The sequence below is a fragment of the Canis lupus genome, chromosome 25 (assembly GCF_048164855.1).
Source record: "Canis lupus baileyi chromosome 25, mCanLup2.hap1, whole genome shotgun sequence".
NCBI classification, from domain to species: Eukaryota; Metazoa; Chordata; class Mammalia; order Carnivora; family Canidae; genus Canis; species Canis lupus.
Genome location: NC_132862.1, coordinates 20,186,874 through 20,199,971, shown reverse-complemented (window position 1 = coordinate 20,199,971; position 13,098 = coordinate 20,186,874). Strand labels below are relative to the sequence as shown.

Sequence of the window (13,098 nt, the reverse complement as noted above, 5' to 3'; positions counted from 1 at the left end):
CCTCTCTTTCTGTTACAGATGCCCTTTAAAGAGACAGAATTATGATTATGCAATGTATCTGCTAACAGTTTTATACCATGAGTCTTGGGTAAGTGATTGTGTGTGAATGTTTAATAATTTTGTCAGTGTAATTTAGATGGTGTTAACATTTCAAAATAGCCTGTGGCAAGTACTCAATTGGTTTAATGAACCACTGAACTAAGGATTTATGAAATGTTAAAAATAACTTCTAGTGACATTGAAAGTGAGAACCTTCAAATAGATTACGCAGTACATCTCAGGACCTTACAGAAATCAGATGACTAAATGCCTTTAAAATTCAGAGTTTCTGTCTTTAGTTGGAAGATTTAAAATTTTTATTTTTTCTTTTGTTTGACTTTGGCTGAAAGTTATCAAAGTTATGGAAGGGAAATCATATGTATAACTTGAGAATTTATAACTCATCCTACTGTTGAAATAAACTACATAACAAAGCCCCAAAATTTTATAGAAAGGCATTTTAAATATTTATTAAAGTTTTTAGTTAATGCATAGCCTTTTGTATGAATATTTCACTGGCATACACTAGGGACAGGTAGGGGCAATTAATTATTTAAATAGTATTAAAAATAGTCTTTTTTTTTTTTTAAGATTTTATTTATTTATTCATGATAGACACAGAGAGAGAGGCAGAAACACAGGCAGAGCCGGGGAGCCTGTTGTGGGACTTGATCCCGGCACCCCGGGATCACGCTCCGAGCCAAAGGCAGACACTCAACCCCTGAGCCACTTCGGTGTCCCGATAGTATTAAAAATAGCCTTGTATCTGACTGTATTTATTGAGTTTATAATTAATGTAAGCATATACATTTATTTGTAAGGAAGTTTTTCTTATGCTTGAGCATCACCTTACCTAATTTAAGGTTAGTATCTAATATGTTTGGGTAACTCGCTCGGGTTTTAAGTATTTTTGTTAAAAATTAAAGTAACTTTAAATATGCATACAAATTAAATTTTTTTGCAGCTTGCCTAATAGACATGGGATTCAATAGCATTTTCTATTAGGAACATTTGAAGGAATGGAGACAGCTGGAGAGAGTCACTCTTTAGATACTCGAAAGACGTCATGTGAAAGAATGAAAGAAGGGTTGAATTTGTTTTTCATGTCTTTTAGGGATACAACAAGGTAGAAACAATAGGGAAACAGACTTTTTCACTGAGTACAAACTTTCTAAGAAAGTCATTTAAAGATGGAGTGGGCTACTTTTAATAGGTAAAAAATATTCCATCCGTTGGCTACTTAGTGGGGATATAGTGGTGAAAGTTTCACTCTCCTTAGATAGATAGTTGGATTAGATACTCTTGGGAATCTTCTGCCATCCCTGAGATATTGTAATTCTGTGAACACATGTAACCATTTTCTGAACTGCTTACAGCATTTCCTTCATAGTAACAATAAAACCATAGCATAAGAACATAAGTGAAAAAGAAAATAAAAGAAAATTTTGTTGCCAAGTTAGTAAAGAACAAAAAGTACCTGATAGCTTTTCTCTTCTTCCGAGGTGTTCTAATTATCATAATTCATCTGGATTTTCTAGTTCCTGGCTTCAGGAACAATATCATAATAGCAATTAATCTCTCTTTCCTGTCAGTTGATTTTATAAATACCTTTGGCTTAATGTAATTAAGTTTTCTTTTGAACCGGCAACATGGCTGAATTAGCTACAGCCGTATTGTTGATCGTTAAAGAGTTAATACCAAACAATAAAAGCCAACCAGTTTTGAATCTCTCTTGCCAGCAGCCTGTAAAATGAATTTGCCCCAAAGGAAATGACAGGCATAAATAAATTCAGTGAAAGTTGACTTACTGGATTCTTTCTGTGGTTCCATGACATAGAATCCAAACATTTTGTATTCTGTATTCATGCTAGTAGCGTTTGATCTTTAATGCTAATTACTTTGATGCCAGAATAAGTAGCCACATACATCTGTCCTGAACAGATATAATTAAAGAATTTCTATATTAAACTTGGCACTTGATTCTTTGTAAATAAGTACCATCAGTGAAGAAGCTTTAAGAGAATGCAGATGAGCTGTGAAATTTTGCAAAGCTGGTGGAACAGAATTTTTATTGAAGTTCTTTTTTCCTTCATCAGCATGGAATTCAGACTTGAAATTGATGCTACCACCTGGTATTTAATCAAATATTTAGAAAACCCCCTTTTAATCCATTCCTTTATTTTTTAACTAGTTTCAGAACATTTAAAACCTGAAAGGTAAGCTGCTCTTAATTTTCTGGCTTTTTAATGTTTCTGTGAAGGTTACCTCCAAGTATTGAGGGGGAAATAGTTGGTAGTTTTATGTAGCACACAGTTCGGAAACTTGTATGAAAACTTGTTCCTCTAAACCTCAGAATAAGGAAATTACTATTGTATGCTGTTCAAAACAGTTTAACTTTGGAAGTATCAAAGTAGACTTCAAAAAGCATAGATTTCACATACCATGGACTTCAAGCATGGAGGCTTAGCAGTGAGTTGAGGAAAGGTTATGGCACTGCGAGGAGGTGGTAAGAGACCAGAGGATTAAACCATTTACCTTTGGCAGTTCAAAGAAGCAAAGAGTTGTAGAAATTTGTTTTAGTATTTCAGTATGACACATTGTTAGCATGGGAGTGAGTTAAGTTTTATCCTTTGGAACTATACAGACCTGGATTTGAATTCTGTTACTTCTTACTTGTGTAGCCTTGGCCAGCCATTTGGCCCCTGAGGTTCGGGTTTCTTCTAAGGGTTTTTGGATAGATAGGGAGAACTTGCATGATATGTCTGGTAGGTAGTGGGGTCTCAGTAAATATTGGCTATTAATATTGTTAATACTAAAAGGAAGATGATTTATCTTAGGACTTGAAATTTATTTGCAATTCTGTATATAGCTTACATTTAACTTGACAGATTTTATATAGGTAATCAGATCTGTGCCCTCTTTTATTTGAATTTTTAGAACAGATATCCTCAACATTCTGACATGACTGATAATAACAAAACTTCCTAAATGTTAACTTTATTGCATGATGTTCTTTAAATATTCCACAAGCAATTTGGTTAAGAAATGATCATATGAAATATTTTGCAAAGTGATTTGCACAAAAGATAGACACTGGGGGAAGAACAAAAGCACTTACTTTAGAAAATGAAATTCCAAGGGTTCTTGAATGATTTTGATATTTAATTAGTAATAGTTATTTTTTAAATCCGAATTTTTGACTGTCTTATTTGGATTTCATGATAGTCTTATTGCCAGTCAAAAGTACATCTGGCTTTGTAATAAATTGGTTCTGAAAAGTCATGTAGCAAAAACCTCTAAGTTGGATCATTTCACACTCAGTAAAAATTCAGTTTTAAAGGGGACCGAATCACAAACATATCTGATAAAAATGAAGAGTCCTTTTGCAGCTCCATGATCGCTGTTCATTGTGATTGTGTGGGCTCATGTACACATACATTTCTAGATTATAAAGGAGAACACTTGAATGATGTTTGTAATGTTTACTCTTTCCTCTGTTCAACAACGGTTTTGTTCTTGTGTACAAAGTACAGTATTAGGTATTGATCAGACTGTGAAAATGAAAGAGGCTTTGCCTTGAGGGACCTTTATTTCTGGAGAGAACCAATGGTCCTAATATAGTCTGTTTCACTCGCTAGTAGAGGTAGGAACACAGTGCTGTGAGAGGCACTGGCAAGGAGTAATTTCTCACAAGAAACGGTGACTGGTTTTGGAAGATAAGTAGAAGTGTGCAGTAGAGACATGGGTGAAGGACTCTGTGGCCTTGTGGTTGTAGAGGGCAGGCAGAGGTTTGGTGTGGCCAGGGAAGAAGACTCCGGGCAGAGGTAAGGAGGTGAGACTAGAAAAATAAGCCAGAGCCAGACTGTAAACAGGTTGTATAGCTGTACAGAGTGGAGATGTGTATCCCGTGGGCAAAATTGAGCTGCGGTAGCATTTTGCCATTTGTTTGAAAAGGTGCCTCTTTTTAAAAAAGTTTAATGTTTATGGAATAGTCCATATGGCAAATGTCAAGTGTGCTTTTGTTAAAACGAACTCTTTATTGACGGATGAATGTTTACTGGTTGCCTGTCACTCGCTTGGTGGTATTGCATATGGGGATCAACATATAAGGAGGAAAACTTTGTCTTTTCCATTGAGAAACACTAGTAGAAGCAAGTAAGGTTTAATAATAAATATTACAAAAGTGTTGTATAGTTTACAATTTAATTTTGTCTATTTATTTCTTATATGTCCTTCAAGGCTTTAATTGATACCTGCTTTGAGTCTATTTTTTGTGGTATAGTTGATGCATAACATTATATTAGTTTCGGGTATGCAGCATAATGCTTCAGTGTATATGTATATATACTGAAATGATCACAATGTGTCTAGTTAAATCACTACACAGAATTACACAATTTTTTTTCTTGTGATGAGAACTTGTGAAATTTATTCTCCTAGCAGCTTTCAAATATATAGTACAGTATTATTGACTAGTCACCATGCTGTATATGACATTCCCATGATTCACTATATAATGGGAAGTTTGTACCTTTTGACCATCTTCACTCATTTTGCCCACCCCCAGCTTCTGCTTACCACCCATTTGTTCTCTATTTCTATGAGTTGAAGGTTTTTAGATTCCACATATAAGTGAGATCATATGGTACTTAATCTTTCTCTGACTTTTTTCACTTAGCATAATGCCTTCAAGGTTCATTCATGTTGTCACAGATGGCAAGAATTCCCTCTTTTTTATGGCTGAAAAATATGCTGTAGTGTATGTGTATGTATGTTTAAGCATGCGCACGTGCGCACATACACACACGTAACTCTTTATCCATTTATCCATCAGCGCACACCTTGGTTGTTTCTGTGTCTTGGCTGTTGTAAATAATGTTGCATTGAACCTGAGGGTGCAGATATCTTTTCAAATTAATGTTTCGTTTTCTTTGGATAAATACCCAGAAGTAGAATTGCTGGATCTTATGATAGTTCTATTTTTAATTTCTTGAGGAGCTTCCATACTGTTTTCCACAGTGGCTGTACCAATTTACATTCCCACCAACAGTGCAGGATGGTTCCCTTTTCTCAATATCTTTACTCATACTTGTTGTTTTTTGTCTTTTTGATGATAACTATTTTAACAAGTGTGAGGTGTTCTCTCATGGTGCTTTTGATTTACATTTCCCTGATGACTGATATGGAGCATCTTTTCTTTTCATGTGTCTGTTGACCATCTATCTGTATGTCTTTGGAAAAATGGCTATTCAGATTTTCTCAATTTTAAATTGTATTTTTTTTACTTGAATTGTTATGAGTTCTTTATATATTTTGGATATTAACTCATCAGATGTATTTGAGCCTCTTATTCTTTGTGTAACTCCTTTGCATATGTAGCAAGTTACACTGTCTTATCTTCTATATTGGTTACTAGGGCCCTTGACTACAGACAGTTGTGCCATGGACTGTTTTCCATGTATGTTTCTGTTGCTCCATGTATGTTTTGTCTAACTAATCCTAAGGTCCTTAATAGCATGTATCCAGTCTTACTGTATTTTGTTCTTCAGAGTATCTAGGTCAATGCTAGGTAAGAACACTAAGTATTTAATAACAGCTCTCCATTCTTTTAGATTTCCATAGAGTTTTGAAGTAGGTTTTCATCTTCAAAAGTAAGACAAAGTAACAAACCCCCTTTTTAGTAATATAAAATGTAGGATACTTGTTGGATGTTAGCAATAATTAGCTTACTGGTGTAGATTAATAATGATTCATTAATAAAACTTAATGAATATCATAATTGTGCCCAATTTATAAGAAATATCTTTGCAACAGTTTGAATACTTAATTTTCATGGATGTATGATTTGAGTTATGTATATATTAGGTTTTTCATTTGGTTATGTTTTATCAAATACTTAAAAAGTATTCTTAATCTTAATTGTTTTGGAAATTCTCTACAAAGTTTGCTTCTATGAGTTTATTTCGATGCTAATTTATATTTCACAATGTTAATATCCTCTATATTCTAGAAAAATAATGGCTGCTCCTAACAGGGTACATCTCTTTAATGTGAAATGTATTCATGCATAAACTACTATGTAATCTAATTATGCATAAACTAATTTTAAAGTGTTTATTAAAGAAAAAATAAACACTTTAATTGAATTTCCATGATAAGTTTGAGCATTTGTAGTAGACCAGTAACAGTAACATGTGCTCACTTGCTACCTTTTCCTTGATTACAGGCAAATAGCTGGCTTTTGTCTTGTTTTATTATTACTATTTTTTTTTTAGAGAGGCAGTGGAGAGGCAGAGGGAGAGAGAGGTAAGCAGGCTCCATGTCCAGTGCCAAGCCACAGGTGGGGCTTGATCTTACAACCCTGAGATCGTGAGCTGAGCAGAAATAAAGAGTAGGATGCTTAACTGACTGAACCAGCCACGCTTGGCCTTTGTTTTAAAGTAAGTGTTTAGTGTTGCCCTGAAAGTCACATGTGTCTCTTTGTTTTTTTACCTCTGTGCTGTACTTGAAAAGGGAATGAGGGGTGAGAGGAGCTCCCATTTTTAAAAAGTGCTTTAAAATACTATCTTTTTTCTTAACACAAAAGCATTTAGTGAGTCCACTCATTTTAAATTAGTGCTAACTTTGAAGATCAGGAGTCAAATTTAACTGTTAGAACCTCTTCATGACATAAGTTTAGAAATTAAGATTTAGAGGAGAGATATGTACTTTGCTCAAGGTTACCGAGTTTTTTAGCAGAGGGACTCAAGACTTGAACTGCAGCTTCAAAGTTTCATATTTCTCCTGTGGTATCATATTATTTAATGTTCAACTTTTGAATTACATTAAAAAGATTATGAAATAAGAGATGAAATCAAGGGGTGCCTGGATGGCTCATTCGGTTAAGCATCTGCTTTTTGGCTCAGGTCATGATCCCATAATCCTGGAACCCAGCCCTGAATTGCATCGGACTCCCTGCTCTGTGGGGAGCCTGCTTCTCCCTCCCTCCCTTGCCTCTATGCTGCTTGCACTCTCTGTCTCTCCCTCCCTCCTTCCCTCCCTCCCTCCCTCCCTCCCTCTCTCTCTCTCTCTCTCATAAATAAATTCATTCATTCATTCATTAAAAAAGAGAGATGAAATCAAACCCGAACTTTAGCTGCTAGTTTACTGTCTTCTCAGACTGAACAGTTGACAATTGAAAATTTATCTTAATAACCTGTTTTCGGCTGAGGGTTGCATTAGACTCACCTGGAAGCTTTTTTAAACTACAGATGTAAGAACTCTACAAAATTAAAATCTGTAGTGGTAAGACTCAAGAAGGTTTCGTTTTAAAGGCTTCACAAGTGAGTCTGATGTAAGTTCTGATTGTGAATAAATTTTCCAATCTTTGAGTCCTATTAATAAACTAATTAGAAGGCTGGTATATCTCTTTTAAGATGATTTTTGTATATGTATCTAGTATCAGAGCTAAGGTGTAGGATGAGAATTAGAATGAGAGGGGCAAGAAAATCCATGATACACAGACTTTTTTTGACTTGATGTATTATTAGGCAGTAGGTACCTGTTCTAGATTCTTGGGTGGAATGATGGTACGATGAAGGTGACACTTCCTTTATCTCTTTGCCTTCAGGCACGATGTCCTATTACATCTATTAAAACTATTTTCTCCTCTTGATCCCTACTGCTGCCACCCTAATATGAGTCTTCATCATCTTTTAACTGTAATAAAAGTTTACTTTGATTTTCCCATCTCATCTATCTTCCAGATTGCTGTTAGAGTAATTGTTTCTAAAAAGCAAGTCTGTTGTGTCATAGTCCTTTATAAAGTCCTTCAGTGAGTGGTTCCCTATTACCCAGGATAAAATCTAAACTACTGAGTCTATTCACAGCAGTTTGCCACCTCATTACCAGTTACTCAGGAAATGTAGGTTATATATTCTCTCAGCCATAATGAACATAAAGTATTCTTTTATAACTTTGCATATGCTGTTCTTTCAACTTTTAATCCCTTTTTTAAAATTGATTAGCTTTGCAAATTCATATGAATCTTTTAAAATTTTATTTATTTATTTGACAGAGAGAGAGAGTGAGAGGGAGAGCAGGAGGGATAGGGAGAAGCAGGTTCCCTTCTGAGCAGGGAGCCTGATGTGAGGCTCCATACCAGGAACCTGGTATCGTGACCTCAGCTGGAGGCAGATGCTTAACCGACTGAGCCACCCAGGCACCCCTCATATGAATCTTTTAATACACTTCAGATGTAACCTGTCTTAGAAGTTATCTGTGCATTCTTTTCCCCTCCTTCTATTAGCATTCCTCTTATTACTTTTATGGTAATGGCCCATGTACATGTCTGGCTGAACCCATTATATTGTGAGATCACTGAGGACTGCTCATTTCATTTATCTTTGTATTCCCAACCCCTACTACAATGTCTGGCAAAACAACAGTAAATTTTTAAAAACCAATCTGAATTAAATTGAGTTCTTTGACATATTCAGTTAAACATTTGGTTGTGATAACTAAAAGAATTGACAGTTTTTTTTTATCCATTATGGATATTTACCTCTTATTTTTTATGATTTTCCAATAACTTGGATTTTTTTCTAATGGTTAAACTGTTTTCCCTCATGCACAATGCCTTACTTGTAATCATGGGAAGTGGAATATTACTATGATTCATGTTCTAGGCAAAGGGAGCTGTAAATAAGATGGTAGAAGGTGGCAACTTTGTGTGTTCAGTGGAACAGATATTTCTTTGCCTTCTGCTACTTCAGAATACACTAAACATTGCATGAATGCAGTGTTTTTCTTTGTATTGTATTTATGCTTACAAAGGGAAAAAGGTGATAGATTCAATTAAATTATTTTGTTCATTATATTCTTTTTTGCCATGTTTCTGTGTTCCTTGGAACATGTTCTACTACTAAAAAGTAATATGATTTGGGAAAATTATTTAACTGCTCTGGGCTTCAGTTTTTTTGGCCTGTAAAACAGATAGTGATAGTACTACCTCATAGAGTTGTGGAAGTTAAGTGAATTAATGTAAGTAAGGCGTTGACATAAAAAAGTATTCTAAAGTAAGTATTCTAATAGCTGTACAGACTCATCCATGCTGCTTTCCTCACCTTGGCCTTCATTCAGTTTCCCTTATGTACTGGGCTCCTTCCTACCTCCAGCCTCTGTGGATGCTATTTTCTCTGCTGGGATCACAGTCTTCCATCTGACTGGCTCCTACTCAACTCTAGGTTGCCTACTAGACTAGCAGTTCCGGAACAGCACAGTGCGTGCCTGGCACAGTAGTTGTGCAATAAACATTTATTGAGTGAATGAACAATTGAGCCACTTGTGGAAAAGAGAACAGATCATGTGGAATGGAAGAGTGCTTCCTCTAGGGTTGTAGTCAGAACGGGTTCTTTTATTGTAGGCAGGGAGGAAAAGAGAGCTCAGATATTTATATATTATAGATGTATATATATTTATATATTATATACATACATTTACAAATTAAATGGTAAAATTATAAATGTTTACTGGCTGAAGTATTAAAATAGGAATCTATAGGTTAATCAGACTCTTTGCCTAAATGGTCATCAATTTGAGCTTAGTGGTATTTTTAATTACTATCCAGTAATTTGAATTTGCTGTTATTTATACTTTAAAATTAATACATTCTAGCTACACTTCAAAAAAAGAAACTCTGAAACACCTGTGTACTTCAATTCTGGGTATGATTTTAGAAGCTAAACTTCATCAGCAAATTATAAGATAGGGTGCAAAGTTGTAAGTAAAATTTAATCATAACAGCGTTTTTAAAAATAGATCTAGGACATGTACCAAGTGTCACCAGTATTGATTAGTTTCTTGTTTTTTTGTTTGATGTAATTTTGTAGAATTATAGATGATTTTTTCCTTTGAATATTCCATCAGAATTCAATTCTTGATTATTATCCCTCTGGTATTAACCTTATATTTTTAGAGGCCCTTTAATATAACATTGAACTTCTTGCATAAAGACATTGAAGTTAAAAATATTTGTTTTTTTTTTAAACCTATTCCCAAAAGGCCATCTAAAGTCACATAAATGTAAAAATCTTATTTCAGAATTGCTATTTTTAGGTATAACATAAGGATACTGCATATTTATTAAAAAAAAATACTGAGCCACTTTAACTCTAAAATTTCTAACTGTAACGTGTCATGTTATTGGAAACATCTGTTCTATGTTTCAGTCTAAATCAGTTAAATATAATTGTTTCCCAAATTTTGTCCTTGCCTTCTTTTTTCTTCACATTTTTCCGAATGATGTAAATTACCTTGTTTGTATATGCCGACAACTCTAAACTTATCCTCAGGCCTCTCTCCTAAGCACCCTGTATTATTTGAAACCCGTTGTTGAAAGTCCTAGAAACTTACTCAGGCTAGCCTGAGCAGAAGATACAAGGGCAAGGAATGCTAAAAGATTTCAGGAATGGGCAGGAACAGAAACTAGGACAGTGTGAAGGCTGTCTTTTATGTTTGGACTCTTATTCTTTTCTCTCTGAAGACTGATTTCCTCTCCTCCAGTCTATATGTCAGAAAGCATGACCTTGACTATTTCAGAATTTATAGTACTAGTCATCCCCAGGGAGAGGGAACAAAACTAATAAAACTAAACTAAATTTAATTCTCTTTGTATGCAAGCTATAAGGAAGGGGCTCTGCTTCTCAGTGGAAACATTGTCAGGAGCCAATAATCTGCACATAAGGAATTGCCCATTGATAGAGTGGGTGAATTGAATGAACGAATGAACTGACCTAGATCAGACACTCATGAATCAAAGCATCATGATAATATTACTGTGGTTATGAGTTTTTAAAAAACCCCTTTTTTAAAAAAAAAAAAAAGAAAAATACCAATGTATTATGGATAAAATGATACAAAGTCTGGAATTACCTCCATAATAATTCAGTGATGGCATGGTAAGGGCGCAGTGGATGGAGACCTATATGGAACCTAGATTGCTGTGACTTGGTTGTTGAAACCAGTTGGTGGGTTCATGAGAGTTTACATAGTGCTGTTATCTTTACTTTTGTATGTGTTTGAAATTTTCTGTAATAGACTCCTTTAAATCACAAAAACAAAATGTATTTAGCCTCATAAAAGATGATTAGCTTAGGAGTGCCTGGGTAGCTTTGTCAGTTGAACATCAGATTTTCACTCAGGTCATGATCTTGGGTCATATGATCCAGCCCCTAGTTAGGTTCTGTGCTCGGCACTGAGAATTTTCTTTAAAAATGATTACTTATTAATAACAAAATTGGATTTTGTTCCGATGTCAGTATTATTGCATTTGAATAATGTGTTTTGTTTTGTTTTGTTTTGTTTTGCCAGCCCTGTCCTTTATTTCACCTGACTGGGAGTTTCAGCAGATGCCTAATATGAGCAAGCATATGTACCATTTTTCTAAAATACTTGGGTATCAAACCGGGTTTTAGCAAGGGTGCTAGAGACATCCTGCTTCTCCTAGTACTGCCTAGTACATAGTAGGCTCTCAGTAAATGTTTTTTGAAAGAGTGCCTGGGGGAAGTCACAAACCAAAACGGAGCTTTCTTTTCTAGTGAGCTCTTTTCTTGCAGTTTATTTGTTGAATAAATACTTTTTTTTTTTGTTTTTTCGTTTGCTGTCGGCTTTCCCATCACTTGAATTTTACTGATTATATCACCATATTGTAATTTTTTAAATTGATAGTTGGATCTAGAGGCTTAATCAAATTCTATTTTGATTTTTTTAACTACTGCATAATTAGTATTGTATTCTTCTACCAGGAAGTACATGGTATCTACTTATTTCTCTTGTGAATTTAGCACCATAGGTTTTTTAAGTTAGAAGTTATAGAAAAATTGTTTTTGGTAGTGAAAATTATAGGTTTTTAAATAAATAAGCTTATTTAAGAAACACTGATCCAGACTAAATTTCCCAAAATCTGTTGTTGCAAACTTAAAAGTTTTAATTTTTATTTGTATGAGACATTGTCTTATTCCATTTAGGCTGCTATAACACAGTACCATGGACTGGTCTGTTTATAAACAACAGAAATTTGTTTCTTGCTTTTCTGAAGGCTGAGATATCTGAGATCAGGGCATTGGCCAATTTGGGGTCTAATGAGGGCTTACTTTCTGTTCATAAACAACTGTCTTGCTGTGTCCTCATGTGGTAGAAGGGGCAAGGGCTTTCTCTGGAATCCCTTTTATAAGGGTATTAATCTCATTCATGAAGGCTCCACCTCATGACCTAAATATCTCCCAAAGACCTACCTCCAATACCACCACTTTGGGAGTTCATTCCAACAAGAATGTGGGGTAGAAGGGGATACAAGCATTCAGTCTGTAAAAAAAAAAATATGTAAGAGTTGTCCTCCCAGTTTTAGATTTGTTGAAACTGTTAAGTAGAATCTCTGGGGATCTTGGAGTTAATTAGTAAAATATAAAAAGGATTTCAGAAGCTCATAGTTACAATCCCATAGTACAGATCTGATATATATAACAATATAGTTTTGTGTTCTGTTTTTGCATTCACTAATTGTGATATCTGCTGTATCTAGACTGCTTTTAACTCCATTTAATTATTAATTGTAGCTATTGTGTTTTTCAGTTCAAGATGTTCACTTAATTGCTGATTCCTTATTGTTACCAATTCTTGTTGAAATTCTTTGTTAATTCATGTTGGTTATCTTTTCCTCTTTTTTTTTTTTTTAACACATTTATTCTTAGTTATTGTAAAGTTCTTGTCTGCTAACTCCATTATGTGGATCATCAGGAGTTCTGCTTCTATTGTTTGTTTTCTCTTGGTTATTAATTACATTTTTCTTCTCTTTAAATGTTTCAAATGTCTAGGAACTTCCTTGCATGCTAGATATTATGTATAAAAGACTCATTGAAGCTTTAATTACTATCATCCATCAGAAAGAATTTCCTTTTTTCTCTTAGGTAGAGAGGATCAGGAATTTAACATTTTAATCCAATCATGATTTATATAGACCAGGGCTGGGCTGCAGTTTTTGTAAGATTTAGTCCAGCTCTGATTTGCCCCTTTTCCTTAGGC

General features: G+C 34.6%; 1 protein-coding gene across 4 annotated transcripts in view; it reads left to right on the top strand.

The window, feature by feature from the left end:
• The window catches only part of MRPS35 (mitochondrial ribosomal protein S35), a 47,240-nt gene that overhangs the window by 22,676 nt on the left and 11,466 nt on the right, over positions 1 to 13,098 (top strand). For 3 of the 4 annotated variants that reach the window (XM_072798546.1, XM_072798549.1, XM_072798548.1), the window contains exon 7: positions 19 to 88. In XM_072798546.1, coding sequence (XP_072654647.1) covers positions 19 to 88 — 70 coding nt within the window. Of the gene's footprint in view, positions 1 to 18; positions 89 to 6,314; positions 6,480 to 13,098 lie in introns of all 4 variants that reach the window. The other variant, XR_012017565.1, reaches the window with a different exon arrangement.